This window comes from Hibiscus syriacus, unplaced genomic scaffold, assembly GCF_006381635.1.
Source record: "Hibiscus syriacus cultivar Baekdansim isolate YM2019G1 unplaced genomic scaffold, ASM638163v2 tig00014614_pilon, whole genome shotgun sequence".
NCBI classification, from domain to species: Eukaryota; Viridiplantae; Streptophyta; class Magnoliopsida; order Malvales; family Malvaceae; genus Hibiscus; species Hibiscus syriacus.
In genome coordinates, this window is record NW_024062329.1 from 5,979 (window position 1) to 31,059 (window position 25,081).

General features: G+C 36.6%; 1 protein-coding gene across 4 annotated transcripts; it reads left to right on the plus strand.

Moving 5' to 3' along the window:
- On the plus strand, positions 1-24,505 carry LOC120207359 (brefeldin A-inhibited guanine nucleotide-exchange protein 5-like). 4 transcript variants are annotated; one of them, XR_005524197.1, is made up of 34 exons: positions 1-140; positions 259-424; positions 1,293-1,362; positions 1,734-1,896; positions 2,159-2,280; positions 2,363-2,421; positions 2,505-2,562; positions 2,639-2,723; positions 2,810-3,004; positions 3,099-3,157; positions 3,273-3,342; positions 3,425-3,487; positions 3,738-3,860; positions 4,109-4,197; positions 4,358-4,454; positions 4,540-4,638; positions 4,769-4,948; positions 5,101-5,211; positions 5,284-5,468; positions 16,154-16,780; positions 17,065-17,482; positions 18,094-18,333; positions 18,509-18,632; positions 18,711-18,859; positions 20,264-20,620; positions 20,769-20,935; positions 21,069-21,334; positions 21,573-21,751; positions 22,253-22,369; positions 22,445-22,581; positions 22,676-23,009; positions 23,369-23,464; positions 24,186-24,328; positions 24,419-24,505. XR_005524197.1 is itself a non-coding variant. In XM_039206835.1 (33 exons), the coding sequence occupies exons 2-33, from the start codon at positions 322-324 to the stop codon at positions 24,255-24,257; spliced, it is 5,214 nt and encodes a 1,737-aa protein (XP_039062766.1). In that variant the 5' UTR covers positions 1-140; positions 259-321; the 3' UTR covers positions 24,258-24,391. The 4 variants fall into 4 exon arrangements, 3 of the variants coding, with proteins under 3 accessions (XP_039062766.1, XP_039062767.1, XP_039062768.1); XM_039206835.1 differs by lacking the exon at positions 24,419-24,505 and having other exon boundaries at positions 24,186-24,391; XM_039206836.1 differs by lacking the exon at positions 24,419-24,505 and having other exon boundaries at positions 2-137; positions 24,186-24,391.
- The last annotated feature ends 576 nt before the right edge of the window (positions 24,506-25,081 follow it).

A 25,081-nucleotide genomic window follows, 5' to 3' on the forward strand; every position in this document is an offset into this window, starting at 1 on the left:
CGCAAAAGCCCAGTAAACACAGCATATACTCATTTTCTTGCAAAACAAATCAATACAGGAAATCTGTTTATTTCTTTTCAGATCTTCATGGCTAATCACTACGGTTTCTTCTCACTCGGAGCAAATTATAATAAACGGTGGTAACTCGTTTTCTCTTTCCCCTTCTCTTACATGTATGTATAGATTTTTCTATTTGTATTCGTAGATCCCAACTCTCTTCGTACGCTACCTGTTTGATCAATGATTTTTTCGCTTTAGGTGAGACAGCGAAGGACACTTCGAAACTATCGGATTCAAAGCGTTGGAGAAGAGAATAATAAAATGGCGGCAGGTGGATTTGTGAGCCGAGCATTCGAGTCGATGCTCAAGGAATGTTCCAGCAAAAAACATCCTGATCTTTACAAGGCTATTCAAACTTATTTAGGTCAGATCTGTAGTTTCTTTTTAAATCTTATTTTTATGGATCTTTTTCTTTTTATTGTTTCTTTGTGGCCGAAGCAGTAATTGTAATTCTTTTGATCTGATAATTATGGTTTGATTATAATTTCTTCGCATTCAATATGTTTCTTTGTATTGTTATTCGTTAGTCTAATTTTGGTTTTCAGTGAATTAAATATCATTGTGAGTTTAAAAGGTCCTAACTCCTATTACTGGTATGTGCTTTATTGAATTTTCTCCTGCTTTTGCCGTTATTTAGTTATTTTAGTCCCGCCTTCCATATTTATTCACTTTCAACTATAATATTACTTTAAAATGCAGTCAGACTGGTACATAGGCATAAGTTAGGATTTTGGAGTAGTTGTGGAATTTACAAGTTATAATCTCTGCTAACATTTGATTAAGAAGCTTGGTGTTTCAAACGAGTACTTGATGCCTTTCGTATATAAGTAATTACTTATACATTTTATGAGAATAAGAAGGATTTTCTGTTCCGAGTCTGACGGATATTAGGAGTGTCAGCAAAATCTGTGAGCATTTCCAAATTGTTTTTATTCAAATAGAACAAGGAACAACAAATTGATAATGATCCCAGTTCATTTTGTTAATCTTTTCTTCTTCTCCCCCAATTGACTAATTCTTTAAAAGACACTATTGTTGGTTGCTGCATGAAATAGGAACTATGATATTAAGAAGAGGAGGGGTGGGAGAGTAACGAGATCCATGCATTTAGTATATGGAATCTTTATTGGTTTCGTTTAATATTTGAACTTATATATTCCTTTAATTTATTGTTAAATTGTTGCTGGTTGGTCATTGCTTTCATTTATTTACATTTTTTTTTCATTTCTCAGATGGTCCGAAACAAAGGGGTCGGCCTTCTTCATCCACTGAGCCAAATCAGGCATTGCCTGGAGATGGAAGGTTTATTCTATTTGCAATCTTATAATATGCTATTCCTTTTTATGTTCCTAGTTTTTTACCCAAGATATAAACCCAATGGAATAGCCTTTTTATATTTTTTTGGTCAATTTGTTTGTGATTATTTTGGCTCCATATAGTTCAGAGTTGAAGTTTTTTCCTATCACTTTAGCCTTTGTAAGATTCAGCTAACACTCTAAATTCCCTTGTTAAATGTAATACGGAATTGATATCAGTTGCGGTAATGTGATCATGACTGCTACTGTAACAATTATAGATGACCTCCATTTTTTTGCTTGTAGTTCCATGGGAACTGAAACTAGAAATATACCTGATGGGTGACCTCCAATCTTTGTTTTTTGTTTTATTTGTAGTTCCATCGGGCCACAGCGTGTTAGTGGAACCATCACAACTGCCCTGGCAAGTGCAGGGTACACCTTGGAACGACCTGAGGTGGAGCTTGTCCTAAATCCTCTTCAACTTGCATTTGAGACAAAGAACTTGAAAATCCTTGAACCAGCTTTGGATTGTCTTCATGTATGTAGTTGCTTTCTTTCTTGATTTACTATTTTTGAGTGTTTATTTTCTGCTTTGTAGTCTTCTCTATGTTTTTTTCATGACATTACGGGAAGACATAATACATAAGAAAGCTTGCTATTTTTCATTGTTTATTTTTGTTCCATGTTTATTTTTGTAGTTTTCTTGTTTAGTTTTGTTCCATTTGATTTTGGGAATTCAAATGTTTTATGTTTTGCATAATTATTACTGACATGATCTGTTTTTATTTCCATAAGCACAGAAATTAATTGCCTATGATCATCTGGAGGGTGATCCTGGCTTAGATGGTGGTAAAACTGTTCCTCTGTTTACAGATATTCTGCATATGGTTTGCAGTTGTGTTGATAATTCTTCTCCTGACAGGTATGGGCTCTTGTGTCTGTCAACCTCGTTTTTAACTTATTTAACTTGTTACATATTTTTAATTCTGGAAAACAATTTGCAGTACAATACTGCAAGTACTGAAGGTACTTCTTACTGTTGTAGCATCCACGAAGTTCAGAGGTACATTGTCCAGGACCTAGTTATCTCGTTTATTTTCTAGTATATGAACCGAGTCTTGTTGTAATTTTCTAATTAAATTGCAGTCCATGGGGAACCTTTGCTTGGAATTATTAGAGTCTGCTACAATATTAGTCTTCACAGGTGTTATTTATATTTGTTGAAGATAGTGATACTCTGTTTTGAAATAGTACTCATGATTTGTGGCTTGAATTTGTAGCAAGAGCCCTATAAACCAAGCAACATCAAAGGCGATGCTAACACAAATGATTAGCATCCTATTTAGGAGAATGGAAACTGAGGTGGTATGGAATTTCATCTCTAAGCTTTTAACTATCTTTTGCTTCATCTTATATCTGGGAGAAGGTAATATCTTTTACCTGAAACTCAGGTCCCTACATCTGGTTCTTCACATCATACTGAAGCTGCTTCTTCGGATAATTCCACCTCAAACGCAGAAGAAGCTTCCTCTGGGGACCAAAATGACAATGAAACAACTTTAGGGGATGCACTTAACTGGGTTAAGGATGCCCCATTTCCATCTATTGAGGAACTTCAAAAGCTTGCTGGTGCTGCTGATATCAAGGTGCATCCTTCTATTTGTTGTTGTTTTGATTCGTTTAATTTGTGGGTCTTAGGTTTATACCATTTTCTTAAGATGAAACTTATGTGTTTTATAGGCTTTAGAGGCTGTTCTTGACAAAATTGTGAATGTTGAGGATGGTAAAAAGGTCACGAGGTACGTACCAAAGTATTTTTACCCAGATTGTTAGTTTCTGTTTCTTACTTTGGCTGATATTTTTGTTGAAATTGTTCGTCAATACTTGCTATCATGAATATGAAACTTATCCTAGAGGGATTGAACTTGAGAGCATGAGTATTGGTAAACGTGATGCATTGCTAGTGTTCCGCACCCTTTGCAAGGTACTACTTATACTTTCACCAATTATTACTCTATGCATTAATCTTTGCTAGGATTCCCTTCATGAAATGTTTTTTCTTCCAGATGAGCAAGAAGGAAGATTCTGATGACACTAAGACACAGATGTTGTCTCTTGAGCTTCTGCAGGTTAACTTTATGAATTTTATGTTTTAATGTTTGGTGTTTTATATAGTAGAACACAATGGTTTTCCAACTGTGTTGGATCATTTTTTTCTATAAGCTTCAAGTTTTTTTCAAAAGGTTATATTTTCTATTTTCATTCTTATTATTGGCAAGGATTTGTGTTTGGATATATGGGGAACTCTTTGTTTATCGGTAATAAAGAATAGGTAGCTAATGACCTTGATCATATTTGCTGGTCCATATGGTATTGCAGGATTTGTTGGGAGGGGTTAGCCATTCATTTACCAAGGACTTGTATCTCATTGATTCAGTGAAAGCATATCTTTTATATGCTTTGCTGCAGGCTTCAATTTCACAATCCCCTGTCGTATTTCAGGTTATCTTGCTTCTACATAATATCTTTTCTTACCCTCTTTTAGAAGAATCTGCCATGACAATGTCTCTGACGCTTTTCTATGTTGCAGTATGCTACTGGGATATTTTTTGTGCTTTTGTTGCGGCTCGAGAGAGTCTTAAAGTATGACTACTATCATTACAGATTATTAAAGCTATTTCTTTCAAATAAAGCATTATTGCTATGATATACAACATCTTTGCTGAGTACTTTTATCTAATTCCTTTTAGGGTGAAATTGGTCTCTTTTTTCCCTTGATTGTTTTGCGGTCATTGGATGGTGCAGACTTTCCCATTAACCAAAAAACTAGTGTTCTTCGGTATGGTTCCCTTTCTAATTGAGTGGATGTTGCAATTACTGGGGCTTTAGTTATAGTTATTTGTGAGGCTTTCACTTTTCTGTATATTCTCATCAGTCATCGTCATCACCATGTTAGTCTGTTGCTTTATATTATCTAACCTTTCTAGTTTTTTTTTTAGGATGCTTGAGAAAGTTTGCAAAATTCCTCAGCTGCTTGTTGATGTTTATGTGAATTATGATTGTGACCCTAAGGCACCTAACTTGTTCCAACGCATGGTATGAACTCGATCAACCTAACATTTATATATTTTATTCTAGGCTTTTTTTTAGATAAGTATACCATTTACCTTCTGGCCTTCAGGTTACAGCTCTGTCTAAAATAGCTCAAGGGGCACAAAATGCTGACTTAAACACTACTGCTGTCAACCAGACAACATCTATTAAGGGTTCCTCACTTCAGGTCTGTTTATCTATTGGACTACTTGACAAAATCAGATTTTCAATTATTAGTACACCTCTTTGGTTTATATTTCTATGCTTACATGTTCAGTGTTGTTGTTTGATAAAGTTATTCTTTTTAAACTCTTTAGTGTCTTGTCAACATACTACAATCAACGATTGATTGGGAGACATCTAAAAGACAACCAGAAAGGAATAAGGGAGGCAGCCAGTCTACTGAAGAAGATTTGTCACGAGGATCGGAAGATGCTACTGGTAACTTTGAGAAGGCAGAAGCTCATGAATCTACCATGGCAGCTGCCATCTCTGAGGTAGTTGGACAAGTTTTATACTAACAATTTATCATTTTCGACCGGAAGTTTTCTCTGATGCAAAATATGATACTGGGAATCATTGTTAATCCATTCTCAATTTCTTAGACTCTAACTAGGCACTAAAACATAGTTTTAATTATATATTGTAGTTCAACAGGCAACCGGCTAAGGGTATTGAGAATCTGATATCAAATAAATTGGTAGAAAGTACTCCTGCCTCAGTTGCCCAATTTCTGAGAAATACTCCCACTCTGGACAAGGTAGTGCTCTTATCTAAAGACAGAGTTTCCTCAATTCCTCGAGAAGTGGTCTAACTCCTAGCATTGTTGCAGGCAATGATCGGTGATTATCTAGGTCAACAGGAGGAGTTTTCCCTTGCTGTCATCCATGCTTATGTAGATTCAATTACCTTTTCAGGAATAAAGTTTGATATTGCAATTCGTGAATTTCTTAAAGGATTCTATCTTCCTGGGGAGGCTCAAAAGATAGATCGAATCATGGAAAAGTTTGCAGAAAGGTACGAGGATTTCGATGCTGGGGCATAAAACTGTCATTTGTGCTTAAAATATAAAAACAAGCACAGAATTTAATTATGGCAACATATTTAAACATCCTTCGAAAAGGGAATCACCATAGATGAATATCTGAAGAATCCTTCAAATATCCATTTGTTGCGTGCTTCAAATATCCAGAACAAGGCTGTGTAGGCAATGCAAATAAACGTCAAATGCCATTTTACCATTTTATTAGTTATTCAAAGAGGTGCGTAGTATGTAATAAGCTCACTCTAAGAAATGTATTAGAAGAATATTCACCGTATAACATGATAAAATGGTTCATAGAAGAGTTGTAGAAAATATAATTTACTGGAAAAATACTAGGAATTTACTTCCATTCCCGTTGAAAAATCAGAATAGTACATGACAATATTTAGAGGTGTACTAGTGTAGTTCAAGGAGTCCTAGTTACAAATAAAATAGTGTTATGTCTAAGTCAAGAGTTCTAACTTATCTAAAATTATTTTTATCTAATAAATAAGTTGCTAGAGTTGGTGTTAGGATGAAACACTAATATTTACAAAGTAATAACTGTAATATAACTCACACTCCCCCTCAAGCTGAGGAGTAAATATTATAAAGACTCAGCTTGGATGTGATTTCGTCGAAAGTAACCCTTGGAAGTGCTTTGGTTAGGACATCTGCTAGTTGATTTTTCGAAGAGACGTAGTTTAGTCTTACTGTTGCACCATTCACCCTCTCAACAATAAAATGTTTGTCAATCTTTACATGTTTCGTTCTGTCGTGATGTACTGGATTCTTAGCAACGCTTATGGCTGACTTACTGTCACTCAGAAGCTCAAAATGTTTGCTATCACACACCTCTAACTCAGCTAGAAGCCTTTGTAGCCAAACTCCTTCACAAATTGCAAGTGGTATTGCTCGAAACTCTACTTCAACACTACTTCTGAAAACCATAGCTTGTTTATTGCTTCTCCAAGTCACCAAGTTTCTCCAAACAAATGAACAATAACTCGTAGTGACCTCTAATCCGTTAGCTCTTCGGTCCAGCTAGAATTTGAGAAAATCTTTAACGTCCTATCTTCATGTTTTCTGAAAAATCAATCCATGTCCCGGTGTCATTTTTAAATACCTCAAGATTCGATTTACAGTCTCCAAATGTTCTTCTCTAAGATCATTCATGTATTGACTTACAATGCTAACAGAAAAGGCTATGTCCGGCCTCGTAAGTGATAGATAAATCAACTTACCTACTAACTTTTGATATTTATTGGACTCCCCTCTTTACGTAACTTCAGGTCTGCTTCCATGGGAGTTTCGGAAGGCTTGCAACCAGTCATCCCGGTCTCAGAAAGTAAGTTCAGAATATACTTCTTTTGATTTATAATAATTCCTTCTCTTGATCTTGCCATTTTCATGCCTAAAAATATTGCAGGGTCCCTAAATCTTTGATTTCAAACTCTCTTGCTAACAACGCCTTCAATCTCTTTATTTCCACTAAATCATCACTCGTGATGATAATATCATCAACATAGATAATTAAGATTATTTTTTTCTTATTTGGCGCAGTCTTTACGAATAAAGTGTGATCAGATTGACACTATAGTTGTCTTGCAAAAGTACCTTCATGAACCTGTCGAACCAAGCCTAAGGTGACTGTTTTAGTCCATATAAAGATTTCAACAGTTTGCACACTCGTTGATTTCCAGATTTCATTTGTACTCCTGGTGGAACTTGCATATAAACATCTTCAAGATTACCATTGAGGAACGCATTCTTGACATCTAGCTGATGAAGTACCCAATATTCATTTACTGTTAAGGATAACAATACCCTCACAGTGTTGAGGTTCGTAACTAGAACAAGTCTCTTGACAGTGTTGAGTTTCGTAATTGGAACAAAAGTCTCCTGATAGTCTACTCCATAAGCCTGAGTGAATCCCTTTGCCACAAGTCTAGCCTTATACCGTTTAACACTGTCATCCGCCTTGTATTTTACGGTAAAGACCCATTTGCAATTGTGAGTAGTGCTTTAGTCAAACTCTGTTTCCTATCTTATCTCAAATTGTATCTCCTAATTTGTAGAAAATATGACTCCTATCTTATATAGGTCTCTAATTCATGTGTATAAAACTCCTATGTATTCTCTTATGTAAAATGAATTTTTTTCTTTTAATAAAAATTATTGCCTTCATCTGAAAACCTTAGTTTATTAGTTTAGGTTCGATCCATTGTTCCTCTTTCTCGGCCGTCATGATCTATTCTTTTTCTTCCGACCTACCACCGAGGCTGAAACATCCATTGTCCAGCCGTCTCCTTCCGACTATGCTCCCTCGTCAATTACTTGTCATCGCCTAAATGGCGAGAACTATATTGCCTGGTCTCAATCCGTGCGTCTGTTAATCACCAGTCGCCGGAAGCAGCAATATCTCTCTGACAATATGCTGGTCCCCGATCCCTCCGACCCCCAATACGACACTTGGCTCACCGAGAACACCATTATTATGTCCTGGCTCCTCATTAGTGTGAATTTCATGCTCTACACCACCGCCTCGGAAATCTGGAACACTGCCAGGGAGACGTACTCCAATCAAGAAAACTCATCTGCTGTGTTTTCCATTGAATGCCAGATCAATGACTTGAAGCAGGGCGATCTCACTGTTACGCAATATTTCACTCAGCTGTCTCGTTTATGGAAGCATATCGATATGTTTGAGTCTCCCGATTGGCAAACCGGTGCAGATGCCAAACTCTACAAAGGGCTGCTTGAAAAACGGCGTATTTTACAATTCTTGTCGGGGTTGTTCGTGTCTCTTGATGATGTTTGTGGCTGGATTCTGGGCATCAGACCCCTTCTGTCTCTTTGTGAGGTGTTTTCTAAGGTTTGTCGCGAAGAAAGTCGTTGATCTCTGATGCTTCCTCCATCCGTTAAGAGTTCTACCTTAGTTACCCATTCGTCCGGACGACCGTGTCAAGAGAGGTCGTCCCTGGTGCGATCACTGCCGGAAACCTGGTCATGTTCGTGATAATTGTTGGAAGCTCCATGGCCGTTCGACCGACTGGACACCATCTAAATCCTCCTCGCGTTCATCTCAAGGTAACTCTGTTGTCACGACATTGGGGGTGGTTCCTTGTCAACAGTTTGATGATCTCCGAAAAATGTTTGGTCACTTACAGCTTCCTTCTGCTCCTGAGTCCAAATCTGCATGCACTAATAGTGAAGGTAGTTCTCATTTTGCCTTCTTATCCCCTTCATCTGGGTGTCCCTTGGATAGTTGATTTAGGGGCGGGTGATCATATGACCGGAAACTTCATTCTTTTTTCTACGTTTCACAAAAACAGTGTCTCATGCACTGTTTGTACTGTTGATGGCTCCCTATCTTCGATTCAGGGAAGTGGCTCGATTCGCCTTAATCGTCGCATTCTTCTGTCTAATGTTCTCTATGTTCCGAGTTTGACTTGCAATCTTTTTTCAATTAGCAAATTATCTACAGATTTGGGTTGTACTTCTCATTTTAATTGCGATTGTTGTGAATTTCAGGATTTGACCTCAGGGATGGTGATTGACAATGCTAGGCTTCTTGGTGGACTTTACATCCTTGAAGCTCCTCCTCTTGCTCTCGTTCCAACCCGCTCACCTTCACCATTTATCTCTTCCTTTGTTTCAGTTTCTCCTACAAATGCGGCATTTGTTCCCAAATTGTTTCCCAAATTGTTTATTAATAAAAATTCCGCATCATTTTCTTGTGACATTTGTTCTCTTGCAAAGCACATTCGTAGCTCTTATCCTCATTCTCCCTCTCGCTCGCCTAAACCTTTTTTCTTAATTCACAGTGACATTTGGGGACCTTCGCTGGTTACGGGTTTACATGGAATTCGTTGGTTTATTACTTTTATTGGCGACCGCTCTCGTACCACTTGGACCTTTCTTATGAAGAATAAGTCTGAGTCTTGTACTGTCTTTAAATGCTTCCATAAAATGATTGAAACACAGTTCCAAAGTTCCATTGGCATCTTTAAATATGATAATGGTGGGGAATATCTCTCATTCGTTGGGATCTTTCTTCCAGGAAAACAGAATAATCCACCTCACTTCCTGTGTCGACACTCCACAAGAAAATAGGGTCGTCGAACGTAAAAACCGTAATCTTCTTGAGGTAACCAGAGCTCTCATTTTGTCTTCTAATGTTCTGAAATACCTTTGGGGTGAGGCTCTCTTAATAGCTACCTTTCTCATCAATCGTCTTCCTGTTAGATTATGCCCAAAGACCAATCATATGATGATTGTATTGACACGTTTTATTTACCATATTTATTAAATAAAGGCATTACCTTTATTTTCTTTTATTGTATTTTTGTGCATCAAATAATCTAAAAGATAATAATGTCCGTATAATAATGTGATTATTATTAAAATATCATTAGTCAAGTATTATTATGGGCATGGACAGTAATAATACGCTTAAAACTAACATGGTATTGATTGGTGACAAAGAGTTGTCATTAACATTGAGATGTAAAAATTAATACATGAATATATTGTCAGAGAACAATATATTGGATTGACCCGCTATGAGCGTATGTCTTGGATTATTATGTGATAGTCACGATATTGCTCATAGTGACAACTATATGTATAATCTTAGACTTGAGATCATTACAATCTCAACATATATTGTTGTATGTTTTGATAAAGTTAAGCATTCTCCATAATTGGTTGCACTATAAAGACTTATATTGAACATATCATGATATATGTAGCGGGGTGTGAATGATCTCGATAGGATTTGTCCTTCCTACATAATAGCAAATATATCGCATGCCACTTGATTGAGTGAGACTAGAAATGCATGGCCATGCTCGAATAAGTTGATATGAGATACACAAATTATTCGTTTATTATACTCTACTCTAGATATCAAGAAATAATAGATGGGTTACACAAGTGTGACTGTTCTAAGACTTGTGCCTATTCTAGATATAAATGACAAAAGGATATAATACATTAAAAGAGTTAGTCACGGACATGTTATGTCGGATCATGACTTCTTGTAACTTAGGTAACAATGACATATTTCTAGATGTCACTCATTGTTTGTAATAGTAGAATAGTTCTAATTATTACTACTAACATTACAAGAACCTACAGGGTCGTACCCAATGGTTGAAGAGAGAGCAACTCATAAATGTGACACATATGTACAATTTGAGTGTACATGAATAAATTGTGTATTTCATATTATTATTATTATATATATGTGTGTGAGTACTTTTAATTGCACAAGAATATCAGATTTAATAATATAATTAAATTAATTATACTCCCAATTAAATTCGAAATTTTTAAAAAGCCGTAATAGCTAGGGCGACACATATGTAAGGGATATATTGGTCTAGCAGCCGTTTAATGTCTTTTGAAAAATCCTGAAATTCTTATAACCCTTTTAGAAAAGGTTTTGCTCTTAACACTATTCAATCGGGTGAACTAAGTAATGGCCGAGACGAATTTTTGTGGAGGCTAGGATTCGAACTGTTCGTGATTTTTATTAGTCGCTGCTGTATTTGCTGATTTTCAAGGAATCCAATATAAGTAATCGCATCTCTTCTTCCCGGTTTCGGATTTAACAAACTTGGATCGCTAGTGAGATCGTCACGTTTTTGTTTCCGCTACTTCATAGATGCGAAGACGGCCCTGACACTGTCTAGTAAGATTCTTGCCTTTAAGTGTCCCCGGGATATTCTTTCCACAAATTTCCCTCATTTCAAACCTTTTACCTCTTTTGTTCCTCTTCGTGTCTTTGGTTGTACTGCCTTTGTCCATGACCACAATCATCATAAATCTAAACTTGCTCTTCGAGCAATTTGGTGTGCCTTTGTTGGTTATTCATATCTTCAAAAAGGTTATTGTTGCTACTTTCCTACAAAACGGTTCTTCACTTCTATAGATGTCACTTTTCAAGAGCATAAACCATTCTTCTCCAAAACCGAAATCCAGTGGGAGAGTGAGTCTGAATTTCAATTTTTACCGATTACTACTGAGTTATCCATCAGTCCATCTTCTACTGAAACAACTACCACTCCATAACCTCTTAACACCACCACATTTGTTGATGAAAACCAATCCATTAATCCCACCGACTTTCATGAAACACGCAGGCCATCAACCGATATTCTCACCTACAAAAGACGATCTAAACAAGCCCTATCATCCACACAGCAGCCAATGCATTGTTAAGAGCCAAAATAGGTTTAAATCCCTTGATAGACAGAGGAGATGGTGACCAAAGTAAGTTGGATGTGGTGATTGATATTAGTGAGTTACCAATTGTTCAAAGAAAGGGTGTTAGACGATGTACAACTCATCTTATTAGTAAATTTGTTGCTTATAGTAAACTAATGTCTAGTTTCAAGACTTTCACAGCTCAGGTTGATCATATTCACATTCCAGAGACCATGATGCATTAAAAAGTCCCGAGTGGAAGAAGGCAGTTGAAGAAGAAATTTCAGCTCTAGAAAACAACAAAACCTGGGTCATCGTTGATCTACCTAAAGACAAGAAACCGAACGACTACAAATGGGTCTTTACTGTGAAATTCAAGGCAAATGGAAAAATTGAGAGATATAAAACTAGGCTTTTGGCAAAGGGGTTTACTCAGACTCATAGAGTTGACTATCAGGAGACCTTTGCTCCAGTTGCAAAACTCAACACTATTCGAGTTCTATTATCCTTGGCCATGAACAAGGATTGGATACTTCACCATCTAGACGTAAAAAATGCATTCCTCAATGGCAATCTTGAAGAAGAGGTCTATATGCAAGTTTCACCAGGAATCCATTTTGGAAATAATCGGGTATGTAAATTGTTGAAATCCTTATATGGTCTAAAACAATCACCTCGAGCTTGGTTTGACAAATTCGTGAAGGTAATGATACAAGACAACTACAAACAATGTTAATTCGTCTGTTTATAAAAACTGTTCCTGATAAGAAGAATTCAATCTTGATTGTTAACGTTGATGATATCATCATCACGGGTGCTGACTTAGTAGAAATCGAAAAGTTGAGACTTTACTATCAAATGAGTTTAAAACCAAAGATTTGGGAACTCTGAGATATTTCCTAGGCATGGAGGTAGCGAGATCACGAGAAGGAATTGTCATAAATCAAAGAAAGTACATTCTAGACTTACTGTCTGAAACTGGAATGACTAATTGCAAGCCCTCATAAACTCCTATAGAAGTTAACCTGAAATTGAGTAAAGATGGAAACTCGGTAAACAAGGAACATTATCAAAGACTAGTTGGTAAACTCATTTATCTATCTCTAACTAGACATGACATTGCTTTTCCCGTTATCATTGTTAGTCAATACATGAATGATCCCAGAGAAGTACATTTGGAGGCAATTAATCGAATCTTAAGATATCTAAAGATGACATTAGGACATGGGTTGATTTTCAGAAAAAATAAAGACAAAACAGTTAAAATCTTCTCAGATTCAAGCTGGGTTGGAGAAATAACAGATAGAAGGTGAACCACGAGATATTGTTCATTTGTGTGGGGAAACCTAGTGACATGGAGAAGTAAGAAACAATTAGTAGTCTCCAGGAGCAGTGCAGAAGCAGAATATAGGGCAATAGCACTTGGGATGTGTGAAGGAATTTGGCTACAAAGACTCTTAACTGAACTAGAGATGTGCGACAACAACTACTTTGAACTTCAACGTGATGGCAAATCTGCGATAAGCATTGCAAAGAATCCGGTGCACCACGACAGAACAAAACATTTAGAGATAGACAGACACTTCATTGTAGAAAAGTATATGGTGGAATTGTGAAACTAAACTACGTCTCCTCACAAAACCAGCTAGTTGATGTATTGACCAAGGCACTTCCGAGGATTACCTTCGACGAAATTACATCCAAGCTAGGTCTTTACAATATTTACTCCCCAACTTGAGGGAGGGTGTGAGTAGTGTTTTAGTCAAACTCTGTTTCCTGTCTTATCTCTAACACTATCTCTTAATTTGTAGAAAAGATGACTCTTATCTTATCTAGGTCTCTAATTCACGTGTATAAAACTTCTATGTATCCTCTTATGTAAAATGAATTTTTTTCTTTGAATAAAAATTATAGTTTACAACAATATTGGTTTCTTGTCTTTAGGAAGATCAACAATAATACAGGTTTTGTTACTTTCAAGCGCCGAAAGTTCTTCTTCTACCGTCGTCTTCCATTCAACACTTTTTAACGCTTCTTCCACTGTGTCTAGAATGCGAATGTTGTCTATTTTAGCTGTTAAAGTCTTAAAGGCAGGCATTAGTTTACCATAAGCAACAAACTTATTAATAGGATAAGTTATACACTGTCGTACTCCCTTCCTCTGAGCAATTGGTAATTCACTAGTATCAACTAATACATCCAACTTACTCTGATCACCTTCTTCACTTTCTAAGAAATCAAACTTGGTTCGGTTCTTGACGGTGCATAGGTGGTGTGGAGACTGATGGGACGTGTTTTGGTCGTCTTTTGTATGTAAAAAGGTCACTCTGGGAGATAAACGATGACATAGATGGACTTGGTGTTCAAGGTGAATTCAATGGGTTTACAGTTTGGTGTAGGTCTATTTGGCCTGCAAGATTGGAAGTGGCGGTGTTAAGTGTTGGTTGAGTTCTTATGGTTTCAGAAGGAAATAGGGTGTTTGGTAGTTCAATATCAACCAGAAAAAAGTTGAAATTCACACTTACTCTCCCCCTGAATTTTAGACTTAGAGAAGAAAGGTTTATATTCAAGGAGGGGAAAATAGGAGAGTAACGCCTATAACCCTTTTGAAGAGAAGTGTACCCAACCAAGACACAGCGGATTGCCTTTGGATCAAGCTTAGACCTAGAGTTGGTATAATCATGGACAAAAGCAGTATAACCAAAGACACGAAGGGGAACACTAGTGGTTAATGGTTTAAAATGAGGAAAAAATTGGGTAAGAACATCTCATGGACACTGAAATTGCAAAACTTTACTGGGCATACGATTAATGAGACAAGTAGCAGTTAAGAGAGCCTTACCCCAAAGATATTTAGGAACATGAGTAGAAAAAAGAAGTGACCTGGTAACCTCAAGAAGATGTCGATTTTTACACTCAGAGACCCCATTTTGTTGAGGTGTATTAACACAGGAAGTTAGATGGATAATTCATTTTTCCTTAAAGAAAGACCCCAACAAGTGAGAAAAACATTCACTATCATTATCAGACTTAAAAATCCCAACAGAACTCTGAAATTGATTCTCAATCATTTTATGAAATCGCTTAAAAATGTCACCAGCCTTGGATTTATCGCGCATTAGAAAAGTCCACGTCGTACAAGAGTGGTCATCAATAAATGAAACAAACCAACGAACTCCATTCAGACTTTTTACACGAGTTGGACCCCAAATATCACTATGTACGATCGCAAAAGGTTTAGAAGAGCGATATGGGGAAGGATGATATGTACTGCGAATTTGTTTGGGAAGAAGACAAATATCACAAGAGAAAGATGCAGGATTTTTATCAATGAAGAGTTTGGGAAACAACTTTGCAAGATAGAAATAATTAGGATGACCTAACCTAAAATGCCATAAAACAATCTCAGTAGAAACATCATTAGATGATGGAAATATCGAAACAATACTAGAGTTTGCTTTAGAAGAGCGATATGGGGAAGGATGATATGTACTGTGAATTTGTTTGGGAAGATGACAAATATCACAAGAGAAAGATGCAGGATTTTTATCAATGAAGAGTTTGGGAAACAACTTTGCAAGATAGAAAAAATTAGGATGACCTAACCTAAAATGCCATAAAACAATCTCAGTAGAAACATCATTAGATGATGGAAATATCGAAACAATACTAGAGTTTGCTTGGGTATGAACCGGAGGAGGGACTTCTCCACCACGGCGTCTAGCACTGCCAATCACCATCCCGAGTTCGAATCCTGAAATTTACAAATATGAGAGTTAAAACCGATAGTGCAACATAATTCGAAAGAATTTACTAACCGAAAGAAGATTGCAAGCTAAATTCGTAACGTAAAAAACAGAAGATAAAACAATATGCGGATTGATACGAATAGAGCCATTGCTAGCAATAGCCGAAAGCGAACCATCAGCAGTTCGAACACCAGAGGAAGAGAATGCTTTCTGAAAAATCTGAAATAGTGTGAAATCGCCCATCATATGATCTCTAGCCCCAGAATCAACAATCCAAGAAATAGAACTAGGCAAAGAAGATAATGCAGCATCGACCGTAGCAGAATTACCAGCATCGGCAGGATTCGGGTGAGAAACAGAGGTTGCTGCCTCCAAAAGAACCTTGGAAGAGGTGGGAAGAACCATCGTAGTCTGAATCTAACCTAATTGATTCATGTAGAAAATATAATTTACTGGAAAAAATACTAGGAATTTACTTTCAATTCACGTTGAAAAATCAGAATGGTACAAGACTGTTTTTATAGGTGTAGTTCAAGGAGTCCTAGTTACAAATAAAATAGAGTTCTATCTAAGTCAAGAATTCTAACTTATACAAAATTATTTTTATCTAATAAATAGGTTGCTAGAGTTAGTGTTAGGATGAAACACTAATATTTACAAAGTAATAACTGTAATATAACTCACACGAGTAAATTGTCTCATTTTGTGTTTTACAGGTATTGTGCTGACAATCCAGGTCTTTTCAAGAATGCAGGCACTGCATATGTTCTCGCATATGCAGTTATTATGCTGAATACTGATGCTCATAACCCAATGGTCTGGCCTAAAATGTCAAAGTCAGATTTTATTCATATGAATACCATGTATGACCCAGAAGTGTGTGCCCCTGCCGAACTTCTGGAAGAAATATATGATTCTATTGTTAAAGAGGAGATAAAAATGAAAGATGCTACTGCTGGCATTGGGAAAGATGACAAGCAAAAGCCAGAGGGTGAAGAGAGAGGCCACCTTGTTAGTATCCTTAAACTGTCTATCCCTAAAACAAAGTCATCAAGTGATGCTAAGTCCAAAAGTGAAGCAATAATTAAGCAGACACAGGCTAGTATCCAGAATCAAGGAGCAAGCAGAGGGGTTTTTTACACTGCACAAGAGATTGAACTTGTGAGCCCCATGGTTGAAGCTGTAGGATGGCCTTTGTTGGCTACCTTCTCTGTTACAATGGAGCAAAGTGAAGACAAGCAAATGGTTGTTCTCTGTATGGAAGGATTTAGAGCTGGGGTACATCTCACTTATGCCCTTGGTATGGATACCATGCGCTTTGCCTTTGTAACATCTCTGATCAGGTACTGCTGTCTTGTTCTACTTGAAAAAGCACCTCTTGCTTTTGTTATTTGCCTAGTTCCTTTGCCCCAGCTCCCTTTGTAACCTTTGCTTTGTTTCTTCTTACCTTGTCTGGTTTCTCTATTTTTTTTAAAGATATGCCGCTCCTGACGTAAGAAAGCCCTTGCATCAATCATTATTACACTATTTGCTTAACTGGGCAGTTCATGTCTGATCATTATAACACTCTTAACCCTAGGGGAATAGCTTAGCTGTAATTCTTGATATGTAAATTTTTGGATGTTAGGTTTACTTTCCTGCATTCCCCAAAGGAAATGCGTATTAAAAATGTGGAAGCATTGCGGACTCTATTGGAACTATGTGATGTAGAACCAGACTGTCTTCAAGACACATGGAATGCTGTTCTTGAATGCGTTTCTCGGCTTGAATATATTACAACAACCCCCGCTGTTGCTGCAACTGTCATGCATGGATTAAATCAGGTTGCCAAGGAGGCTGTTGTGCAGGCACTGAAAGAACAGGCTGGGAAACCAGCTGAACAGGTTTTTTTGAGTAGTGAAAAATTGCCTAGCGATTCTGTTGTGGAGTTCTTCACTGCTCTATGTGGTGTATCAGCAGAAGAACTAAAACAAGTTCCAGCTCGTGTTTTCAGCTTGCAAAGGGCTGTTGAGATCAGTTATTACAATATTGCTCGTATAAGATTGGTACTTTCTTTAAACTGACCGAGCTACAATACCCTCTTGTTCATGTTTATAATTATTATTAAGATTTAATGGCTAGTAATTCTTTGAACCTTATCATGTGGATTAGGATCTGCATCACTTCAATAGACGGGGATACGGAATGTTAAGGAGAAGCATGTAGGATAGTAGAGAGAAGATTGTCTCCGACCACTGCTGAATTTCAATTCACTTTCTTAGTTCAAATTTCTTTTCATTCCGTTTTTAATAGTTCTGGTTATTGAGGAAAATGTTTTATAAATTGCTTGTATTTTTTCCATGGCACTTGATAGATTCTGGAGAATATTCTGAAAAAAAAATCATGTCAATGAATCAACATTACATGTAAAGTTACTGTAGTTTAAAGAAAAGAGCCTTTTATTTTTAGGAATGAGTTAGCTTGACATTTTCAAAAAAAGAAAAGAAAAAAAAGAGTTAGTTTGAGATGTCTAATTTGATAACTCATCAGCTGTTATTTTGATTTAGTGGAATCTAACTATTGTTTATGAATTGATTAGTAGATTGAAAACCATTTTCTTTTCCCTGCTAAATGCATACTGGTTTACATTTAAAAAGTTTTAATAATACGGCTACAGGTCTGGGCTAGAATATGGACTGTACTCGCAAATCATTTTATTTCTGCTGGCAGCCATGCCGATGAGAAGGTTGCTGTATATGCGATAGATTCTTTGAAGCAGCTCGGTATGAAGTATTTGGAGCACACTGAACTGACCAATTTTACTTTCCAAAATGATATCCTTAAACCTCTTGTTGTTCTTATGCGGAATAGTCAAAGTGAAACCATAAGGAGCCTTATTGTGGACTGCATTGTTCAAGTATGTGTGCCTGCTCAGATTTCCTGAACATCTAGTCCTCTTGCTTGCTGCTGTTTTTCCCTCCTTTATCTGCATATTTTTAAGTTAATACATTTTTAATCATAAACCTTTAGCTGTAAGTTTTTTTTCTTATTTCATTGGGGTGACGCCTTGACTGGTAATGATGTTATTGCAGCTGATAAAATCCAAAGTTGCTAGCATAAAGTCTGGATGGCAAAGTATTTTTATGATTTTCACTGCAGCTGCAGATGATGGTTTTGAATCAATTATTGAGAAGGCATTTGAGAATGTTGAACAGAGTAAGAAATTCTCATTGTTCTTCTGCCAACATGATGCTTCTCTTCTTTTCCAATTAATTTACATTATGTTCTTTGCAGTTATACTGGAACAGTTTGATCAAGTTGTTGGAGATTGCTTTATGGACTGCATCAACTGTCTTATTAGGTTTGCCAACAATAAAACTTCCCACGACATAAGTTTGAAGGCTGTTGCCCTTCTCCGTATATGTGAAAATCGTCTTGCAGAGGTCTCTTCCCGCCCTTCAGCTTGATTTTTAATTGACCACATAGTTCTCTCATTTTCTATAAAAATTAGCTTTCATTATTTTATTTACCCTCTTCTAGAAAAATGCTTTTTTTCTCTGCTAACACATTGGCCAACATCTTAAACCGATTTAACCATGCTCGTTTCATAAGAGTCGCAACTGGCCAGAGTCAGACAAGTCCGCTTCTGGCTGTTTTGGCTTTGGGTTGTTGAACTTTAGTTAATTCAGGTTGGGATGGTTGACAAGGTTTGTTTTTGCTCTACTCTTGCTACTTTTGTCTATGTAGGCAAATACCTGCTGAGAGTAACTGGGTTGAGTGTTTAGGTTGCTGCATATCCTAAAATACATTTGTATCTTATGTTATAGCAGCCTTTATACTCTGCATATTATGATTTTTGACGTGGTCAAAAGAAATCCATTAGATTTAACCATGTTCTTTGAAGATTCTCATCCTAAATTTTCAACTAGCTTAATGGGTTGGGACTTGGGAGTCTCTCAACTGATGCAAGTAGTTCTTACTCTAAAACCTACAGATTGAGCAATAAGTAACAACAATTAATAGTAGTTTCCTGACTTAATAAGCCAAAACTACATATTGTTCTGCTTCAAAAAGTGGCTCTTGTAAAAAATAAGATTTAATGTTTTACAGAATATTTTCCCCCTCAAAGTAAAAATATTTTCTTTAAGACCCAAAATATCAGTTGCTCCTCACAGCTGTAGGAGAATAGCTGGCCACCACAAAAAGTGTACAGCATCTGAACATATGAACCGCTGCAGATTTAAGTATTCAGCATCCAAGTAGTCAATGCCATTGCTTCAAAGCTTTTATTGGTGTGGATCTGGAATTAGCTTTGAAATTCCTGGACTGGAACTTGTTGCTTCATAGCTCAGGAAGGATAGTAGCTTCTAGAATAAAAATTCCACTATACTGCAAAAGCTCCAATACAAGGTCTAAAAGCAAAAACTCCATCTCAATGATAAAAGTGTCTTTGATCTCAATGATGAAAGATTCCACTACCAATTAGTTGCTAACAGTGCTTGGAAGTTGAATTTATTTTCAAAACTCGTTTAGCTTTTTGAATCTCTAAACTTTTTCGTAGAAGGGCTTTTAATTGAAATATTCTCTTTATGATCTAAAACCAGTCACGGCCACCAGCCCTTCGAACAAGAAGACTGTCTATTGTCTTTCTATACAAGTATGCTTTAGTTTTGTTTGATACTGTGAAGGTTTATATGAGCTCATTTTCGAAAAAAAAGGTTCAAGTTAACTGCTTTCTCTCAGTGATTATTTCAAACAATGTTTGTGTATATTCTCAATTTCTGATGCATTATTTTCTTTGTAATGGACATATTGCTTAAATGCTTCAATATACTCTTCAATTACAGGGACAAATTCCTGGTTGGGCTCGGAAACTGACTGATGTTAATACTGGCGCAGCATTTGATGTAGCCGAGTATTATTGGTTCCCAATGCTTGCTGGTTTATCCGATTTGACATCAGATTCAAGACCAGAGGTTAGGAGTTGCGCGCTTGAAGTTTTGTTTGATTTGGTTAATGAAAGAGGTAGGAAGTTCTCAACTCCATTTTGGGAAAGCATTTTCCGTCGTGCCTTGTTTCCCATATTTGATCATGTGAGACATGCTGGAAAGGAGAACTTAGTTTCCTCTGGAGATGAGTGGCTTCGTGAAAATAGCATTCACTCACTTCAGTTGCTGTGCAACCTTTTCAACACTTTTTACAAGGTAGAATAATTTTAATAGTCGTCTTAACTGTATTATTGTGTGATTTAATTTGGAGGGGGTATTGAGGTTTTTGTGACAGGAAACCGGATATCATCTAAAGTCTAAATGGTACATAAATTATTTGTAGCTTGAATTTTTTGTTCTACAGGAGGTTGGCTTTATGCTGTCGCCACTGTTGAGTTTGCTGTTGGACTGTGCTAAAAAGACAGATCAGACGGTGGTTTCAATTTCTCTTGGTGCGTTGGTGCATCTCATAGAGGTTGGTGGACACCAGTTCAGTGAGAGTGACTGGGATATGTTGTTGAAGAGCATAAGGTCTGTATGTATTATGGTTTGAGAATAATTCATAATTTTTTGGCAATTAGAATTAATACTTGTTAGTTATACGTAACAATTGGAATTTGTATTGTTATTTATATATATTTTCTCTACTTTTTTCTATCACCAGAGATGCATCGTACACAACACAACCACTTGAGCTACTCAATGTGTCGGGGCTAGAGAATCCAATGAACCCCTCAATTTTAACAGGAGATTTAAAAGCTCGTACAGGTGGTGAGGTTCAGCAGTTTGATTCTACTGATAATGGGAACATTTCACCGTTTCCATCCTCAAGTTCAGGCATTAATAGCAGCAAAAGGGATACTAATGCATCTCTTTCACAAGATCACAATCAAGAATCTGGGTTACAATCTAACCCAGATGGATCTGAAGGTTAGCTGCTGAGCTGTATCTGTCATCAGTTTATACCATTTATATTCGGAATCAGTTTGCAGAAGTCTTTCAAACTTTTAGAAAAAGTTAAAATTCTCGTCTGTTATTATTCTGATGCCTGTTTTTCCTTCATACTATGAGTGAAGGGAAGAGCCTTATGCTATTGTTGAAACAGCCCAACCCATTCATTTGAAATTTGTTCATTAGCAAACCTTATGTGTACATTGTTGTTGTGTAGGTATTTCCTCACCATCAGATAAAGCTCAGAAATCTGCTGAAGCTGCGAGTCTCCAACGAAGTCAAACGATAGGTCAAAGAATCATGGGGAATATGATGGATAACCTATTTCTTAGAAGTCGTTCTGCAAAATCAAAGAGTGGTACATCAGATATTCCAGTTCCTTCTTCACCACTAAAGGTAAGTTAGTCATCTTTGGTTGTGCTGTTTGGTGGTTAGCAATTTCTTGCTGTGGATGTTTAATGTTCCCATATCTCTGGCGGATCAATCACAGGAGATGCTCTATTTATGGGTTCACTTTTACCTTATAGAAGACACTTTAGAAGTTCTTGATTATCAGTCTCCACGCTCCACCGGTATCAAATATCATTTTATTGGATCATTGGTTCACATAAGCCTTTAAAAAGATTTGCTTGCTTATTTATTTCACTCGCTATAGAAAAAGAAAAAAAATTACTTATTTCACTCGGTTTGTTTTATGTTTACAAAAATCTTTGCTTGCTAAAAGCTATTTTTATCATTTCAAATCCACTAATGCTTTTGTTTAAGGATCAAATGTAAAGTAGCAGAGAGGATATACCACGTCTTCATTTATGCATGTAATGTGTAACAGACGTAATATCCCTTATCCTTTATTTAAGTTCACTCAACCCTTGTTTATTTTATTTAATGTTTCTCTAGCTTCCTGAGGCTGTTGAACCTGAAGCCAAGGATGAGGAGGAAAGCCCGCTTATGGAAACTGTTAGGGGCAAGTGCATCACTCAGTTAATGATTCTAGGTGCTATTGATGGCGTTCAGGTTTGCATCTTTGGACATTTTGTCGTGGTATATTTCTGTAATTTTTTACTGATTAAAATATGTCTGAACTGGCAGAAAAAGTACTGGGAGAATTTGAAAGCTCCTCAGAAGATTGCCATAATGGACGTTTTGTTATCCTTGGTAGAGTTTGCTGCATCATATAATTCATATTCTAACCTGAGAACACGAATGCAACACATTCCTGCAGAAAGGTAAGAAAAATCACATCTCCTGATTTCAGTGTTTATCATCACCTAATCGGTTCTGGTAGGAAGTTGGCTTTCTAATAACTTCATATCTCGTCAGGCCTCCTCTAAATCTTCTTCGCCAGGAATTGGCAGGAACATGCATTTATTTGGATGTCTTGCACAAAACAACTTCGAGATTTACTGACAATATTGGGCAACATATAGAACCCAATAGTTCCCAGGATACTGATATATCTTCAGACAACAATGGTTCAAGATTGGCTGAACAGTCTTATGCAGAAACAAAATTAGAAGGAATAGCAGAAGAGAAGTTGGTCTCTTTCTGTGCGCAGGTACTCAGGGACACATCTGACCTCCAGTCTACAATAGGGGAAACTAGTTCGGTGGATATTCATCGTGTTCTGGAGTTGCGGTCTCCAATTATTGTTAAGGTATAAAGAATGTCTAGTTGCTTTCTAATAATTATGCCTTGTCTGTGAAACAATAATACAATATAGCCTATGCTAAAATCATATTAGTGCAAATCCATGAATGGCTGTATCAGTATATTTTCAAACATTGATGTCTGTTGAACTATTAGCGCATTGAAGTGAAATGCCTACCTTGTCGGCATTCTTTCAGTGGTTGAATTATCTTATAAATCTGTTTCTATTGATCAGATTGTTTGCTTGAGATAAGCTCATTCTTGGAGTCGTTATTAATTGTTAATTTACCAACTTGATTCTTTGCTCTTGTGATTTCGTTTAATCTCAGCTGTAATCAGGAATCTCTGTCAATTTTCCTCTTGCAGGTGCTTAACGGCATGTGCTTCATGGACAATAAGATTTTCAGGAATAACCTTGAGGTGTTCTATCCTTTGCTTACAAAACTTATTTGCTGTGACCAGGTAAATCTTCCCAAGTCCTAATAGATTTCTCGTAGCGAGATTGTATGCAATGCATGAACGATTTACTTTGATTATATGGCTTTTAAAATATAGTGATATAACACTTAAACTGCCAAGCTTTCATACCGAAAGGAGTACTATAGTGCTGAGGCATTATCACTTGCTAAAAACATATTTTGACTCTGTGAGTTATGTTACGTGTAGGAGATTACTTTGTAAATTTTATGAGTTTTATTCTAACTCTAGCCCATAGATAAAGATAACATTTAACTTAGCTAGAACTCTTATCTTAGCTAGGACTCTTAGTAATTTATTGTATAAAAACCTTGCAGTAACTACTGATTTTGAACGTGAATAAAATTATTTCTCCTTCTCCAGTAAATCAACTTTCTACAAACTTGGCATAATTGATTAATGTATTCCTCTGCTATGAGCCTTCAACTGATATTGTTAGAGTAATATTAACTTAAATTTGAAGTGACTTCTTCATCAATATTGGGTAGGTTCGGTTAAAGAAAAGCACCTCAACATGTCGTGCCCATTTGATGAGAATGTGGATTTTAATGTTGGGCGATTTTCATATCTTTGTTATTTTTTTTATTAATTTTTGTAGTAACAAGTGATGTGAAACAAGTTTGTTGATGTTTCTAAACTAGTAGATAATCCACATTGATATCTCATTCTTTGAGTTGAAAACCAATTGAAACTTTGTTTTCTTCAGATGGATGTTCGTAGAGCACTTGGTGATATTTTTAGGGTGCAGTTGAAAGCTCTCCTACCTAAAGAGTTTTAGCAAATTATTTTGTTGGGAAACTTTTGCGGAATGATTTTCAGCGTTGCTGCACATTCCATATGAACACAGGCATGAATTATTGTTGGGGGTAAGAAAATAGGTTGGAAATTCACCTTTTTTTCTTTACGGTCCCCGGGTGCTTATTATTATAGGTACCAGTTAAGAATTAATGTTATCCGATTAAGAAAAATAGAAGGTTGGAAATTGACAATTTGATTTATTTTTGTAAGGTCCGAGTGTTTATAGGGAACAGTCAAGAATTACATAATTAACATTTTAAGAAAATTTTGCCCATTTAATATGGTACTTGTGTTTTTTTTTTTTTTTAAATCTTATTTTGATTAAATGGGCATTCTAAAGAAACTGCATTTTAATTCTGTTATAGAAGAAGGTGGGTTCTTGCCTTTGAAATTTTTCCTCATGGCAGGAAAGCAAAACCACTATACAATGCGATAAATTTACACAATACAGGGCAGCAGACAAGATGGGAACAGCTGTTGTGCTGAAGAATTGCCTGTCTGATTTAGTTATAAGCATGTTTGGTCTTGTGATGTTAGGAAAAGGAGTTCCCAGCACCGAGAAGGTTCCACTTATCACGTGATGGGCAGTCTCTTACCATTGAAGCCTGCTGCGGCGTTAAGAATCGACAAACCCAATAGAGTAAAAGTGAGTCTTGAATAACTTATTTGGCAAAATAATGCAACAATTTAGGCACCAATGGTTTCCTCTGTTACTTATACCAACAGATGCTTGAATGTAATCTTTCGTTGACCATCTTAGCGAAGTATAGAGGTACAGGATGATCAATTGTATACTTTTGCTGC